At 49.9% G+C, this 17,403-nt stretch overlaps 1 protein-coding gene across 3 annotated transcripts in view; it reads right to left on the minus strand.

The window, feature by feature from the left end:
- Window positions 1–17,403, minus strand: part of UBE2F (ubiquitin conjugating enzyme E2 F (putative)) — a 48,666-nt gene extending 31,263 nt beyond the window's left edge. For all 3 annotated transcript variants that reach the window (XR_013333546.1, XM_077757498.1, XM_077757511.1), the window contains exons 1-3: window positions 17,273–17,403; window positions 7,586–7,615; window positions 3,435–3,500 (exon numbers count right to left, since the gene is read on the minus strand). Coding sequence is in view for 2 of the 3 variants with exons in the window: in XM_077757498.1 (XP_077613624.1) it covers window positions 3,435–3,500; window positions 7,586–7,615; window positions 17,273–17,390 (214 nt within the window). In the remaining variant the exon portion in view is untranslated. The remainder of the gene's footprint in view (window positions 1–3,434; window positions 3,501–7,585; window positions 7,616–17,272) is intronic.

Consider the following 17,403-nt stretch of genomic DNA (forward strand, 5'->3'; position numbering starts at 1 on the left):
ACAGTAAGTGCAGTAAGAAAAAGAAATTGAGGCCATACATACTCGTAAAAAAAGGAGTAAAAATGTCTTTCTCATAGATGCAATGATCATGGATGTAAAAATCCTAAGAATATATTAAGAAGCTACTGGAATTCAATCAGTGAATTTAGCAAGATAACAGGACACAGGATCAATATGTTAAAAAATCATCTGTATTTTCATATAACTAGTAACAAGTAAAATGGAAATTTAAAAAATTCCATTTACAACATCTCAAAAAAACATGAAATACTTGGTATTATATTTAGCAAAGTATTTACAACCCTTATACACTGGAAATTACCAAATACTACTGAGAGAAAGCAAAGCAGATTTATATGGACTATGCTCATGCATTGGAAGACTCAATACTGTTATGATGTCATTTCTTGCAAAACTGATCTATGAAATCAACATCACCTCAATCAAACTCCCAGCACTGGGGAACTGCAAATTAAAAGCACAGCGAGATACTATTCATACCCAAATACTGATAAGTATACAGAACTTCTCAGTCATTGCTGGTCAGTATATAGTACAACTCCTTCAGAAAATTCTTAAAAAGTTGAGTACACATATAAAATTCTATTTATATGAAATTCAAGAACTGACAAAAGTCATTTATGGTAACAGAAACCAGAAAGGAATTTTGTGTGGGTAGCCAGGGGCAAGGATTGACTGCAAAGGCAGAAGAGGATTTTGGAAATGCTGGAAGTATCTTTACTAGGCCGGTAGTTACACAGCTATATACATCTTTTCAAAACTTATTACACTAAACAGTCCAAACTAGTACATTTTATTGTTTGTAATTTTATACCTCAGTAAAATTTATTTAAAAAGTAAAAACTGGGGCGCCTGGCTGGTTCAGTCGGTTAAGTGTCCAACTCTTGGTTTTGGCCCAGGTTACGATCTCACACAGTTGGTGACTTTGAGCCCCACACTGGGCTCTGTGCTGACAGTGAAGCCTGCTTGGGGTTCTCTCTCTCTCTCTCTCTGTCCCTCCCAAACTCTCTCTCTCTCAAAATAAATAAACTTAAAAAAAAAGTAAAAACTAAAAAAATTGTTATTTAAGTCCCTGCTCCCCCCTGCCTAGAAGTGCCACGTCACAGCGGGGCAGGCAGGCTGAGGGGACCCTGCAAGGCAGCGGGGCAACTACAACCGGGCCCAGGTTTTCAGACTGTGCCTCCAACCTCACAGAGGCCGCCGGGGGCGTTTCAGCAAGTCTCTAGTGTCCGCTTTGTCCCGTCTCACTTTGCTTACTAGTAGTTTTTCTTATTCTGTGAGGTGACGGAGACCTTTCTCCCCCTTAAATTCAGTTCTCCTCTATGACCAAAATACATTCCCACGTCTCCTCTGAAGAGTACAATTACCCAAGAATGCGGGACGTTCTAAAAACAAAGCTACGAAAATGTTAGCATGTAAGAGCAGGGACTTCCTCGCCAGGAGCAGATAAAAAAGAGCCTGGAGCTTCAGATGCAGGTGCAGTTCCCCTCCCCCTTACTGCGCTGTCAGGCTACTGGCTGCCAATGAGCCAGGTTCAAGACCATGTGCTTCATACACGGTTAGATCTCTGCATGTTTCTCTTCGTAACAAAGGGCAGGAAGCACAGCAGCTTTCGGACTCACTCACATCACAGAACAAGGGCAGGCAGACAGCGTCTGGAGGGCCCGCTGAGCAGACAGCTCAGTGTGACAGCTGTGTCCCGGATGTACACTTATTGCAAACGTAAGGAGTCACAGGCCCCAGAACACAAGTTACTCGTCAATCTGATGGAAGACTGAATACCAAACTGTAACAACTGTAACTGTGCTCTACTTTCAAGAACAGTTAAGAATATAAAAGATGGTGTCGTGTACATAATCTCAATAATCATAACATCCATGTGATGCCGTTAAAGATGCAGTTAAAAAAAGACAAAGAAAAAAAGAGAAACTCTTATTCAGAGGCTGGACCTGACCCAGACCCACTCATGTCAGATGGTAACAAGCCGGACAAAGTCAACAGAGGTCTCTGAGCGGCCGGGAGGGACCACAGAGGCCACGCCCCGGTGATGCCCAGAGCACCAGCCACTGGGAATGCCCGAGAGAGGCAGAGGGAAGAAAGCGTCTTTACAACAAACACACGGTCCGAGACCACTGAGTACAGAGAACCCATCTTCATCCCCACAACAATTTCTGAAAATACTCTGCATCACTTAACAACGATGACAGTCACTGACATTCGGAATAGTGACCGTGAGTAAACAACCCTTGCTCAACACAGCACAGTGTGTAGTCTGCTTTATGAAGGTGGCCAGAGGGGGTTCTAATTGTCATCATTTCCTGAAGTCCTGAGCTTCGCTCTCTCTCGATGTCGGGCGTGTGGAGCCTGTGCCCGGGTACTGCCCCTGGTGCTTAGTGAGTGGAAACAGTACCAGAAGTTTACATACATGTTCAGCAATGTTCGTAGAGCCACCAAAGGGATTAAACAAAATTTTAAGTTGTCAAGCACATTCTGAAAATGAGATTTCTCCAGTTATTATAAAACATCTTCCACAGAAAATAACCCATCCTACCTGCAGGGAGATAATTGCCAGGTCTCATTTGTAGGGTCATTATCGCCTACTGAAATTCTGTATTCTCTTCCACTTTCTAATTGGTGAGTGACTCATTATTCTCAGTTTCTCACTCCCTTTCCATCCCCTAAATAAAATAACACCCTCCATTTCCACAACGCTCCCTTCCCCCGCCCAACGCACAGCAGCACCGGCTGGTCACAGCATGGCCCCGGCTGCCCGACGTGAACGTTGGCGGGCTGTGCAATGCTTAGAGCCGCACCGCAACAAGAAAACACACGAGTCCTCCTTCTTACTGCCCAGTCCGACTGAGGAGGAGTACATTACCATCCTGTAGCACCTGGAGTTTAGACTCTTATCAGCCCTCACACGGACAGCTGGTAATCTGCTCACTTCCCTGAGCCAGACCTGGGGCTGGAACGCTTCGCACACGCTATCTATTTAATCCTCATAACTGCCCCATGAGATAGGTGCTACTTGCTGCTCACTTTCTAGCTGGGCAGGCTGGGGCAAAGAGGTGATTAAGCAACTGACCCACGGTCACACTGCCACGAAACAGCAGCGCCAATTAGGATTTCAAAGCTCACGGTCTTCACAGCACACCAGGAGCCTCTGTGGCCTGTACCCCGGCCGTCAGTCTGTACTTTGCTTCTGGAGTACACACGGAGTGCCCCAGATTGCCTGTATCCTGCTTTATTTGACTACAAAGCACGTATCTTCTCTTTGTGTGGCATCAAGCCATTACTGTCTTGACTTTCAAAAAGTTAGAGGACAAATCAAGCCAAATATTACAAACCTGGGCAGTTTTGAAACTTTGCTGTCTCAAAAATCACTGTAACACTAGAGTATGTAAGCACATTACCTGGGGTTACCGTTAGCTGAAAGCAGTGGAGCTTGTTTGGATCAGGAAAATGCACCTTACACGTACCTGCAAAAGAAACAGCACGTCAGGAAGGTCTGACAGCCAGCAGCAGCCCCTAGGCGGAGGCTAACCTTGAAACACACGTGGAATTTAAGGTGCTGGAGGAGGCTGTCGACCCCTCCTCGCTCTTGCTGTGACACCAGCTGTGCTAACACTGCAACCCGGTGGCTTTGCCCTGTGTCTGCCTCCTTACAGCCCTGCACTCCTTCATTCCAAAGTGAGATGGTTGCTTTCAACCTTCTAACGATCACTAACTCTGAGATCTTTCCATTAACTTTGAGAATAATGCTACTTTTCTGAAAAGAGAAAACCACACCTCAAGATTAATAAATGTGGGTAAGGCTAACTAAACTGGTGAAACCAGGAAAACGCAGGCTTTATGGGCTGTTCGCCCACCACCACACTTATTCAGGCCCACCACGGTAAATCGAAACTTAAAAGGTGTCCATGAGGGACGCCTGGGTGGCTCAGTCAGTTAAGCATCAGACTTTGGCTCAAGTCATTATCTTGCAGTTCATGAGTTCAAGCCCCACATCAAGCTCTGTGCCGACTGCTCTGAGCCTGGAGTCTGCTTCGGATTCTGTGCCCCCCTCTCTGTCTCCACTCACGTTCTATCTGTCTCTCTCTCAAAAATAAATAAACATTTAAAAAAAAAACAGTTAATAACAACAACAAAAAGGTGCCCATTAAATTAGCTAGCACCCAGAGTTTACCTGGCATTAAAACAACAACAACAACAAAAAACAGTTCTCACATCCCAGCTAGCTCTGCTCAGACGGCAGCGCCCTATGCCCACTGCACCACCCCGGAAGGGGTCTGGTGAACCAGGACAAGGAGTTCCCACCAGGAGAGGTAGTGGCTAGCGGTCAGATGGAAGCTGGCTACATCCTACGTCTGCTTCCTTCAAACAAAGGGTAGAGAAGAACAGTAAGCACACAGGAATAAATACCCGCTATATCGGGAAGGAACATAGGGAGAAATTGTCCATACTTGATAAACTCAGAAGATCCTACACTAAACTCCCTGGATCACCTACTGAGTGTATTTCTTACAAGTCCCACTGCAAACATTTGCCTGCTTTTATAATGGTATGAAATTCCATCGAAAATAGGATGATTTCAAACTTAGACTTGGAAGTGGCCCTTAGAGATCATCTAGTCCAAGGTCCTCAAGCATGACACAAAGGTCCAGAGAGGTCTGGCAACCAGCCCGGAATCACACAGGTTATCAACAGAAGGTTTAGTTCCCAAATTAAAGACTAGTTCATGGCTCTTCCTTCTCCTTTCACCACACCTCATCCCATGACTTCAGAAACAGGATGGTGCGATGCGTGAAAACCACACAAAACCGTTAGTAGGGGTTCTTCCTTCAGTCCCTGGGAAAATCACCACACAGTGAAAGGCAACTTAGTCTAGAAGAGCAAGAAGGGATCTTAGAGATTACACAGTCACACTCCTTATTTTATAAACAAGCTGGGAGCCTTGTAGTTCGAGACTTTTGCCCAAACCACATGTGTGAACTACACATGGAATAACGGGAATGTGTTTCATCCTTCCTAATCTTTCTTCTTAAAAATTTTTAAATGTTTATTCATTTTTGAGGGAGGGAGGGAGGGAGAGAGAGAGAGAGAGAGAGAGACATAGTGTGAGACAGGGAGGGGCAGATTGAGAGGCAGACAAAGAATCTGAAGCAGCTCCAGGTTCTGAGTTGTTGGCACAGAGCCCGATGCGAGGCTCGAACCCACGAACCGTGAGATCATGACTTGAGCTGAAGTCGGACGTTTAACCGACTGAGCTACCCAGGCTCCCCATTCTTCCTAATCTTAACTTGAAATGATAAATGCTATCTTTCCAGTGAGATATATGTAACAAAAACATACGACAAGGGCTTTGAAAACATTCACTCATCAGCTGAAGTTGGCATCATTCGTTTTTAATACTTAGCATTCTCATTCGTTTTAATAAAGGTATATATGTAGGAATCCATCCTTCTAGAACAAACTGGCCCACCATTAATAAGTTACCAAGGTAGATTAAAAAAACAATAAAACTACTAAAAAGAACCAAACATTTTAAAACTCAAAAAAGCCTAACTACCACCACAAAAAGTGAAAAGTCTGGTTTGTTTTAGTTAATGCAAGGGCTGTATGAAAACTGCCACTCTGGCCTTTCCTCTGCCTGCCGGCACGGGCTGGCACAGCCATCCTTCCGTCTATCTGAGAGGGATTTTGTGCTTCTTGCCTGCCTGGAGCTCCAAACTGGTTCTCGAGGAGTACGGAAGCATCACTCCCATGTGGCAGGGTCTTTTCTTTTCCTTCATTAGCACTTTAGAGAGATGCTAAGGATTTATTCTTTGGTGGATCTTTGTTTGGTGGATCTGTGATGAGTTGTGTGCTTTTGGAAAGCATGGCTTACTTGTATCAACTAACTTAACCCGACTCTGACAGGGCAGAGGGTAGGGAGAAAGTGCGAAAAGGGGCAGAGAGCATGTAGTTTGTTTTTTGTTTTTATCTGAACCTGGGCCATCAAGGCTAGCAAGCTACCTTTTTCAAACCTAAGGTAAGAATTAAAATCCTGGCTTGAAACCCGACTACACAGTTTGTTTTCATACCTTTTTTTTTTTCTTAAAGTAAGCTCCACGCCCAACATGGGGTTTGAACACAGGACCCTGAGCTCAAGAGTCACATGCTCTACTGACAAACCAGTTTGTTTTTAAACCAAGAGGTTAGATAAAGCTAAAGCTATCCTCTTCTATGGGCTAAAGCCCAGTAATCTCCGTCAGTCTTATTTAAGGACAAAATGAACCACGTGTCTTTGATGCAACATATGCATGTGTACATACATAAGCCCTTTAAGAGAATCCCAAGACACTTCCTTCCAGTTCTCACTAGAAGAAAACTTTAAGGTCAAGCAATTCAGGTATTTTTAAGACTTTTTTGACTGAGACCCACACTAAGAAGCCTATTTTATATTACAACCCACCACACCCATATGTAAATACCATACATTAAAAATAAGTTTTCAAGAAACTGTGTGTACTTACCCTTACAAATGGTTCTGTGGCCACTTAAGGGCACACCCACTACCATACTTCTACCTTTAGATGGCGGCGGGAGCAGACCCTCTCTGACCTGTGTCAGGTGGGCCAGACACCCAGTTCTCTAGAACTTGGAGACTGACCAGGAGGCAGACCAGGACACCGACGTATAAAGTATTTCACCTACACTGACAAACATCCTCAACCCCTGAACTGTTTTTAACCAAGTATGATGACAAAAAGTCCTAATTAAAAAACGAAAGTAAAATAGTCAAAGCTTTCAGGCTTTAGTGGTCTTATAAAAATTAGTTAAGTTTGGGAAGGAGAGGAAAAAAACCCACATTATTGACACATCACACAAATGAGCTGCCTGGTGAGTGGGCCTGCTCACAGGTGAGGACCACACTGTCGGTCCTTGTGCCCAGGCCGGAAGGACTGAGCACGGTGAGGACAGCTGGTGACATCAGGGCAGTGTGGCCATCCCAGCTCATCACGAAGATAAATTACAAGTAAGCACTTTGTAGACTAAAAAGGTGGGACTGTCACTCACAAAAATAAGACTGTCACTGATTTGTATCTTTTCACTTAAAGAGGACGTGGGACAGGGATGCCTGGGTAGCTCAATCAGTTGAACATTAATTCTTGATTTTGGCTCAGGTCATGCATGGTCTCATGGTTTGTGAGATGGAGCCCCGTGTCTGTCTGTCTCTCTCTCTCTCTCTCTCCCTTTCTCTCCCCCTCCTTAGCTCATGCACGTGCAGTCTCTAAAAAAGATGACGTGGGACAGAACGCTGTGGAAGAGATGCAAAACTGAACCAGTCACCTGCCATAGGAAGGAGAGAGGAGGCACCACTGTGCTACCTTCAGAAGGACGGTAAGTACCTCATTCTTAACCAGAGCCTGGAAAAATCCTACCTGTTTGCACAAAATTATAACTCACTCCTAACACACATGAAAACCAGGCTTTGGGCCATGCAAGGTCATTACAACATAAAAAGCTTCTCTGTGCAGTTACCCTGCAGCACTTACGGTCTGAGTGTGGACGCTATACTTACAGGGTAAATTAGCTTCAAGCTCGGCAACCTCTGTGGAAACAAAGAGACCATCGTTAATACCCATCAACTCTGCACATAAAATCCCTATTCTAAACTGGCAACTTCTTCCAGGATGCTGTGTAACAAAACGGACTGAGTAATGGAAATCTACACTTGGTCTACTGTTAAGACTACAAGCCGTGCAACCACTTTCAAATACACAAAGGGCCTTGCGGGATGCCGCCAGATATGGTCACGGGCCCTTGAAAACATACTTGGTATGAATGAAAATAATTTAAAATTCACACAGAAATCCCCCATAGGTAAATGGTCACTAAAGTGGTTTTGAAAGTCTTGTTCCCCACACAGCGGAGCTACTGCCCTTGGGATGTGATTTATATACGCACCTTGTGTCTCTTCGGGCTCCTTCAGACCTGTCTCCCCAGGCGGGCTGGGCCCGTGTGTGCTGGACCTTCCCCCTGGAAGCTCTGCCTCCTGCCAGGGCCCCACGACTGGGCTCCCGGCCCACCATCTGTTAACATCTGCGACTGCCCAGAGAGTGGGGCTCAGAGCTGCAGTCCTGCCCCATCTGTCAGCCACTCAGTCAGCAGTTAAGCCCAGCGCCCCTCTGTCAGGACAAAGCCGCAGATCCCCCACTGCTACTACTAAGAGCGCTCTGGGGACACCCGGAAATATGTAGGCAGGCAAGGCATCGGTGCCTCAGACATAGCAGAACCTGCTCTGGGGTCCTGGGAGCACAGAGATCCCCACCCGCTGTGGAGAACAGAGGTAGGAGGTCTATGTGCCAGGCTTTAAAGAATACGTAGAATTAAGTCCAGGAGAAGAGGGAGAGAAAAGTTATGCCAAGAAGGTAAGTTAGTGATGTGCAAGAGCACAGATAAGTACAGGCAGCAGAAGGCACGCAGCACACCCAGAGCAATGGGTACGACAGAGCGAGGAGAAACGAGGAGGGCCCCGCGTGCGTGGCCCAGAGTTCTAGACTTGAATCTGCAGAGGGTCATTTCTGCACAAAAGTTTCCAAACTTTCCGCAAGAGGACAACTTTAGAAAGAGCAAAGAGGAGGTCCAGTGACCTATGACACAAGGTGGCCAGGGCCTAGCAGAGAGACAGTCGAGAGCCTGAGGGCACAGAGGACGCAAGGGTCTGCCAGCTGTGTGGGGCTGGGGGATCCCAGATGGCACCGGGGGCTGAGGGGGGAGGAAGCTGAAATCTGGGCGCACAGCCAGGGCCAAGGAGACCACCTGGACGTCATGAGACTGACCAGGAAGGCTGGCAGGAAGAACGAAGCTCAGCAGAGAGCAAAGTCACCGTGACAAACAGGCGGAAAAGTAGGAGACACGTGGGGAACGTAAGTGATTCAAGAAAGAGACTGATCGCAGGGAAATGAGGCACCAGATCTGGATGTGGATCAGACCCTGTTGAGGGCATTCGAAACAGCAGGAAGCCAGGTGGCAAGATGGAAACCAGATTCCAAAAAACTAAGAAGTAAATGGGGGGTCAAAATACAGAAGCAGTGGGTAGGGGATTCCTTCATGTGAAGTGCGGAAGGGTGGGCAGCGCAAGGGACAGCCGATGCCATGAGGCTGGGAAGCTGAACACCGAGCGCGTCAGTGGGAAGATGGGCCGATCTCCATTCTGAGGCCGGACGCTGGAGATTCACGGGCTGTTAATATCCACTATTTGAGAAGCCGTGAACATGGGGCGTCTGGGTGGCTCAGTCGGTGAAGCGTCCGACTTTGGCTCAGGTCATGATCTCGCGGTTCGTGGGTTCGAGCCCCGCATTGGGCTCTGTGCTGACAGCTCGGAGTCTAGAGCCTGCTTCAGATTCTGTATCTCACTCTCTCTCTCTCTCAGAAATAAATAAAACGGGGCGCCTGGGTGGCTTAGTCGGTTAAGCGTCCGACTTTTGCTTAGGTCATGATCTCGCGGTTCATGGGTTCGGACCCTGCATCGGGCTCTGTGCTGACTGCCAGCTCAGAGCCTGGGGCCAATTTCAGAGTCTGTATCTCCCTCTCTCTCTGACCCTCCCCTGCTCACGCTGTCTCTCTCTCTCTCCTAGAATAAAAAATATTTAAAAATAAATAAATAAAACATTTTAAAAAATTAAAAAAAAAAAAAGAGAGAATCCGGGGACAGCTGGCCCACTAAATGTGTCTGCTCTGGACACAGGATCTGCAACGCGCATTCAGAAAAGCACAGTGGGGCAGAGGAGAGCAGAGCTAGGGAGTGAAAGGTGCTCCCGTCGTTCTCCAGTGTTCTGCCCATGTCCTAGCCGGGGAGAGTGCTCTCACTCCTGAGACAAGGGGCAAATGTCTTCCATGGAGCTGGGCATGGAGACAGGAGCGCCAGTTAATTATCCTCTTGCTGTCATGAGAAAAGGAACAAATTGTGTCGTGAAGTGCATTTACACCCTATGAATGTTCACTATCGTTTTCTTCTAATGACCAGTGAACTTGGGTTTCGTCTTTCTGAATGGCCCGTTCTCACTGTCCTGGGGACAGGGCACTCGCCAAAGAAAACTGCAGGAGGCAAAGGCAGGCTGAGGCCACAGTGCTACCTGCTCCGAGGACAGCAATACCAGGTCCTCTGAGGACCCCCCAGAGCCACACTCCTCTCTGGAAGCTCACACAGGACATTTGTTTTATCAAAAAAGCATACATTTTAACAAACGAGCCATTCATATTAATCACTTTAAAATAAATGTTACCTGGGGGCACCTGGATGGCTCAGTCAATTAAGGGTGTTAAGCATCCAACTCCTGGATTTCAGCTCAGGTCATTATCTTACTGTTTGTGAGATCGAGCTCCTGTTTGGGAGTGTGGAGCCTGCTTAGGGTTCGTTCTCTCTCTCTCTCTCTCTCTCTCTCTCTCTCTCTCTCTCTCTCCCCTCTCGCCCCCCCCGCCACTGCTCTCCTGCTCACACATAGCTTATTGGTAAGAACTTACAAGAAACTGTCCTTGAGGGCCCTTGTTTTGAGAGACTGACGCCAGACCTGGCTTTCCCCGGCAAGCCTGCCCCACCTAGGTGTGAAACTCTGGCAGTCCAGTGTGCCCAGAGAATCTGGGGGGGCGGGGGCCACACAACAGAAGCAAAATGTCTAAGAAGGCCAGCTGGTGCCAAGGGTTGGGGAGGGGCAGGGTCAGGACACAGGAGGACAGCAAGGCACTGACTAGGAGCACAGTGGTGACCGAGTCACAGAGGCAGACCCCTGCCCCACCGAGATGGGGCCAGAGGCCTGTGTCCACAGGACACTTCACTGTAGGGCAGGGATCCCCTGGCCTGGCTGCACAGCAGCCACCTGGGGAGTTTTCTGCTCTTTTCCCCACGTATCAAACAACCGCTTTGCTGAGGCACAATTTGCAAGAAAACAAACCTATTCTAAGTGTGTGATTCAATCATTTCTAGTCAAAACCTGGAGCTGTGCATTTCTCGCCACAACTAGAACCCGCTGGGCTCTTACGGCTCCTAGCCCCATGCAGACCCGTTACACGGCGGGTTCTACGTGGGGCCCAGGCCTCTGAAGGTTTTACTCTCCCCAGGTACGTGACACCGCCACAGGCCACTTGACCGTGCTCAAATATTTGCACACATATTTACATAGACCGACTTGATAACTTCACGCTGTAGTCTAGAATTTCAGCTCCAAAGATGAGTGCTGTGCTTGCATTTCCAGGGTCAGTGTCACTCAGTCTCGGAAAGCGGACAAGGGCTGGGAGAGCCCCACCACAGTCAGGGCCGCTGCAGGGTTTTGGTCCAAGAGCAGGCAGGGAGCACCATCTTGGGAGCAAAACAATTTCAATAAAGATGCTCAGCATTTTCGCTCAGCCTAGTGCGGAGGATAAAATAAGCCACACGCTCCCATGGAGCTGCCCCAAAGGACACAGTTCCTCTACACTTCAAATGATGACAAGTAAGAATGTATTAACGTCAGTAGTTATGCCTTAAAATCTACGTACATGAAGCCTATGGCCAAAGAAACCAGAGAATTGCTTTACATGCTTGAGAAGCCTCTTAGCAAAGCAACAGCCCCTCCCTCATGACCTCACTGCCTGCAGGACACTACTGCTCACTGTAAAATAGCGAGAAATTCAGATATTTTTAATCTGCCAAAGTCTCGCCTGCTCCAAGACGCTAGCACCTCTACCCCACCGGCCTTGCCTTTCATCTTGCACAATTCCAGGGCTGCACAACTTCCCTCTTAAACTTAAGACTCTTCCTTTCTAACTAAAAAGCAAACCACAGGCCCACTTGAAGCATGACTGGGCTGAAATTTTCAGATTACAAATCCACCTGATGACCACAGTGGCCCTCACATGGCACATACTCACCCCTTTCTGCCAGGCTGCTCAGAGTACAGTGCTCTTGCTGTTTCCATGCTGCCGGCCACTCAGGTCTGCGCATTCTTCCCGGCAGGGGCTGTGCAGTGTGACCCAGCCCTGCAACCCCACTACTTGGTCCTGGGCTCGGCACACACACAGGCCGCTCAGGAAATGCTTAACAAATAAGCACCCTGGCCAGCAGCCGGCAGTGCTCCTGTGTGCCTGTCCTGAGATGAGAGGAGCCCTTGTCCTCATATAGTTAGGGACCAACATGCTCCTAAGGTGCTGGGAAAGTGTGTCCCCCCAAGTTCCTATGTTGAAGCCCTAACCCTGTCCCTACATGTGATGGCATTAGGAGGTGGGGGCTTTGGGAGGTGATGAGAACTAAGTGGTGTCATGAGGGTGGGGCCTTCACGATGGCATTAGTGCCCTCATAAGAAGAGACACCAGGCGCTTGGCGAGCGCCAAAGATTTCTTTGGCTAGAACTTTCTCTTAGCTTCCCGCCTATCTTTATGTGTTGAGCACCCTTCTGTACTCTCAGTACCCACGCACCGTGCCCTTGTCTGGGAGACACTTGAACTAAGGGCATCAGCTCCTCCAGAGACAGCACTGCTCGAACCCAGGCCTGAGGACCCCATGGAGCCTCACCTCAGCCCCTCCGCTCAGTCCAGGGCCCTCTAGCAGCACACTGCAGAGAGCGGGCGCAGAGCACCCACGGTCCCCTTCACACTGAGAGCAAGCAAGGCTGTCACCCTGAAAACCAGCACAGCTGCTGTAGCAGAGACTGGTATCAGTGGGAATGGAGCCCAAGGCCTCATACCACCCCCACTTTCAACAGGAGTGGACAAGGTCAACTTGAAACCTCGTCTGTCTTCCACAACCCTCCCCGCCCAACTGGGCTACTGGGCACACCCAAGGGGGCCACCAAGTTTCCTGGGCAGCTCCAATGGTATTTACCCTTTCAACAAAGCATTTTTTAAAGGTTAGCCTTGGGGCCAGCTGCCTTAGCTCCATGTTGGCAGGACTCCGCCTTCTGGGCCACTGCTCCAGTTTTCAAAATACATACAGTAGTGACATGCCTGGGTGGGTCAGTTGGTTAAGCATCTGACTTCGGCTCAGGTAATGATCTCCATGGTCTGGGGGTTCGAGCCTTGCACTGAGAACTCAGAGCCTGGGGCTGCTTCAGATTCTGTGTCTCCCTCTCTCTCTGCCCCTTCTTTTCCCTCCCCCCTCAAAAATACACATCAAATAAAAATAAACATCAAATACATACTGTAGTGCTAAGTACTCCGAGTACTTTGTAAACACGGCGAGCCAAACCTCGAGCCCGCCCCCAGAGTCCCAAGCAGGGCCTGGCATGGAGAAAGAGAACAATAAATGGTTCTCCTTCCCCCCACTCTTCCAGGAACTGCACCGGACAGGCCCCTCCTATCTATCCCATCCCATGACCAAACTGCTTAGGTGGACACAGCTCACCTGCGGCCCCATGTGGCACCCCGAGGAGGTACCTGCACCCTAGGCCCTGGGGAGCACATGGAGGTGGGCAGCTAGGCCTCTCTGCTCCAGGCCTGGAGCATGGAGAGCCACCCACCACGGCCCCAGGCCACCAGAAACCACCTGGGGTGCAGGGGCTGATGTGGATAAAGGTGCACACAGGTTCATTCTCTCTCGTTCCCCTAATTCCAGAGCTGACCCTGACCTCAGCTCAGTCCAAGTCCCCACATCTGACAAGGACTGGCAGAGGTGAAGGTTCCTGCTGGCTCCTTCCTGGAGCCTTCTGGGGTCTTGCAGGTCACTAATAGTAGGCTGGCACACGGCTGGACTAAAATGTTTGTTGAGTGAAGAAATGAAAGAACACAAAGACACATATGACCCTACTGTACAAAAGGTGCCAAGCTTCTGCTAGTAAGACTCTACTAGGCTTTTCTGGGTGGTGGGGAGCACATCAGACTTAGAACCTGATGGGCACAGTGGCCCCACAAAGGTCCACCAGGAATTTAGTGCCACCTGCCTTGTGGCTAGAAACACTGGTAAAGGCTCCCAAGTTAGGCCCAGACCTGCACAGATCTGACACTCTCTCCACAGTGTCCCCAGGTCCTAGGATTCATGGCAGACAACAGCTCCCGGGCTCAGCCCAGAAATACTCAATTGTTCTGCACCCTCCAGGGGCCACTGCTGCTGCTGTTACAGGCGTCACCCCAGTTCCGGCCTGGGGGACGTCCCTGACAGTTACCCACGGGGTGCAGATGAAAAGGTGGTGTAACCAAGGTGCCAGCACAGGAGAAGCACCCCCCCCAGCCCACCGGCCAGCTGCTCCCAGGCAGGCTTTGGTGTTTCCAGGGAGATGGACTCCAGCCTTCCAGAGGCAAGAAAAGGGAACAGGAGCTACAGCTGTGCAGCCACGACTGGCCTGCCGACCTCTGCTCTGTCCGTCCGTCAGCTCAACCCCACAGCCGTCTGCATCAAGCCAGATCCCAACCTCAGGGCAACAGGATAAACTGCCGCTCCCCTCCGCCCCAACACATGGCTGTCAGCAGACGGCCTTCAGCTCTCAGTCCCTCCAGGAACTGTAGGGGCTGCACAGACCCCCTGACCCCAGGCCACCCCCCTCTCAGGACAGCCCCGAGACAACTGATCAACACGAGCAGGAAGACCTGACCATCTTGTCTGATGGGGTACAGCTCCGAACTACACCTGCCGAAGCAGAGGCTGATTGCTCGGTTTCTTACTCTGCGTAAGCCCACGTCCTTCCTCTCCCTCCGCAGGTGTCAGTCCTGGGGGTACCCGTTCCTAACTCTCCTGACAGATTCCGCACTCCCAGGAATCCAGCCGGTGGCATTGAATCTCAGTACACTTTTGTGCAACCTAATGATCGTCATGAGTAACATTCTCACATGAGCCGAGTCATAGCCCAGGATGACAGTCCTGACTACAGCAATCTTTTTGAACTCAGACACCCGACTTCTCTCAAAGTCTCCAAACAGGCGTCCCCTACAAGAGGCTTCACCATAATCATCCCAAGTGCCCCCAAATGCTACGAACTCCTGGACTCCACACACCACTTCCACTGTCAGAAAGCCCCAGAATGAAGACCTCGGCCACATCCAGTCAAGCAGAGGACCGCTGTAGGTGTGGACCAGGCGACCATGGACCATCAGGGCATCCTTTATTATGCACTGGTTTTTCACAGCCCCCAATGTCAGGTCAGGCCCCACCTTGCTCTCTACCTAGCCTCCATCACAAGCTCAAACTGCTCTCCACTCAGCCAGCTCAGCCTGGTCCAATGGCCCCCGGGGCAGAAGGAGGGAGCAGGCCACATGAGGGGTGTGTTACTGAGCCCCGCTACCACAACCAGCCCAGAAACCCGATCGTCACCGGCGCCCCGGGAGGATGGGAACAGGTGGCTTCATGAGGTGGTTCTGCATCTCTCTGATGAGTCTCCCAAGATCAAGGACCTTAACAGGGCCCTGTAAACCCAGTCAAAGACACTGGGAGCCAGAGCAGAGTCTAGCTTTGTAAGCCTCAGTGGGCCCCTGACCCCGGGCCGCATCGGGCCCCAGAGCCATCTGAGAGCTCGCAGGTGAGTCCCTGAGCAGGGTGGACAGGGCGCAGGAGCCCTTGTACTGCCCTGAATGCCCTTTTCAGTGGACTTGCACTTCTGCTTCTTCAGATTTTGCTGGCCAGGTCTGCTACCCCAGAGCCTGTCCCACCCCAAAATGTGGGTCTGGCTCTCCTGCTACAACACAGTTGTAATCTGGGCAAGTTTCTTAGCCTCTTTGAGTCTCAGTTCTTTAGCTACAAAATGAACCACTCACCTGGCAAGGCCTAGCAAAAGCCAAACGAGAACTACCTTCCAAAGTGTCCAATGGAGGGCCAGGCCCCAAGGACCCAGTGCACAGAAGCTGCTATTAACCACAACGAGGGACACGGTGAGGCACCTGGGACAGCCCACCAGCTTCTTCCCACCCGCTCCTCCTCAGCAAACATCTGGACCTTCCTCACTGTAACCCCCGGGCGCTACAATACCCCCACCTAAGGAAAGCGTCAACACCTCAAACCCCTTCCTCGGCTCGCGTGGCTCCTGGCTTCCTCTGCAGATGGGACCCTGGAGCCAGCATCTGGGGAAGAGCTTCAAGGCCTACCGGGCCCATCAGCTGAGGAGCGCGGCCCGGGTCCCACCCGGACTCCCGCAGTGCCATCACCAATTCTGGATTCAATCTGATGTCATGGGTGCCACCAAAGTGTACAAAATGATTTTCACTCCATCGTCAGCCCACCACCCATCAGGCGGGATAGGCCTGGGCTAAGGCAAGCTGCGGGGGCGGGAGGAACAAGGAGGGGCGCCTGAGCCTGGTGCCTTCCTGCTCCTGCACCTGCCCAAGCGCAGCACGGCTTCGCTTCCGAGGACAAACAGCACATTTACACACACCGGCTCTACTGCCACCAGGTCCGTTTCAGGACACACGAATGCCAGTAACCCACGGGGTCTGCCTGCCGCAACAGGAAAACAGGCAGTCCTAACTAACTGTGTAGTCTGCTTTTTTCCTAGCTCCTCCACACTTAAGAAATGTAAACACATGCCAGAAAGCAGAAAGTGCTGCAAATTCTGAGCTCCTGAGGACAGGAACTACTTCTTCTTCATCTGTGGTAGTCTCATGACCCGAGGACACTGCCTCTGCACCTGACAGGCCTAAGTCTGTTCAATGACTGAATGCAAAAGTTCCGTAGAAACACACGCATATTCTCTCTCTCTCTCTCTCTCACACACACACACACACACACACACACACACGCTCATATACATTACACAAACCCTCCTCCAAAGACAAGAGTTCTAGGGCACTCGGTTATTAATTCTGTGACGAGATCTAATTTTGTACAAGGCTCTCCTCAGGCCGTGACTTGAATAAAGTACAGAAGGATGCTAAGAGATTACTGACCTCCACTCCCTCCCTATACAGACCAGAAACGGGTGCTGAGGTGTTGGAGAGGGACCCTGGCTTCTTGTGACTGAGCACCAGAAAGGAAGGTCCTCCCCTGCCACACGCACGCCAGCCAGACACTGACGGCACCAGGACCAGTCCCGGGCCAGCCAACTCCCAGCACTGTAATCCTTCCGCTAGCATCCCGGCAGCCCCTACACAGCACGATCCGAGCGTGTGAGGCACATGCCACGTTTTCTGGTTGTTAGCGTGCCCATACTGTGCGCACAGTACAAAGTCCTTGTGAGTGACAAGCAATCGTATCTTTAAATGTATTCAAACAAGTATTTCTACTCAGCAGCAGGCCCCTCCATATCCCAGAAGAGCCTCCAGTCAGACTTCATTTTGTTACAGGATAGAAAACAGCTCGCGTGGATGACATCACCTTTCACAAGCAGCCTGTCTCTCACAGACACCCTCCGAGTGGAGTCGGAGGCCGTGGCTGACGTCCGGGACCCTTTGAGACCGTCATCCCGCTTCAGTTTGCTCGCCAGCGTCAGCATTACTGCTACCTTT

Source organism: Crocuta crocuta, unplaced genomic scaffold, assembly GCF_008692635.1.
Source record: "Crocuta crocuta isolate KB4526 unplaced genomic scaffold, BGI_CrCroc_1.0 scaffold290, whole genome shotgun sequence".
NCBI lineage: Eukaryota > Metazoa > Chordata > Mammalia > Carnivora > Hyaenidae > Crocuta > Crocuta crocuta.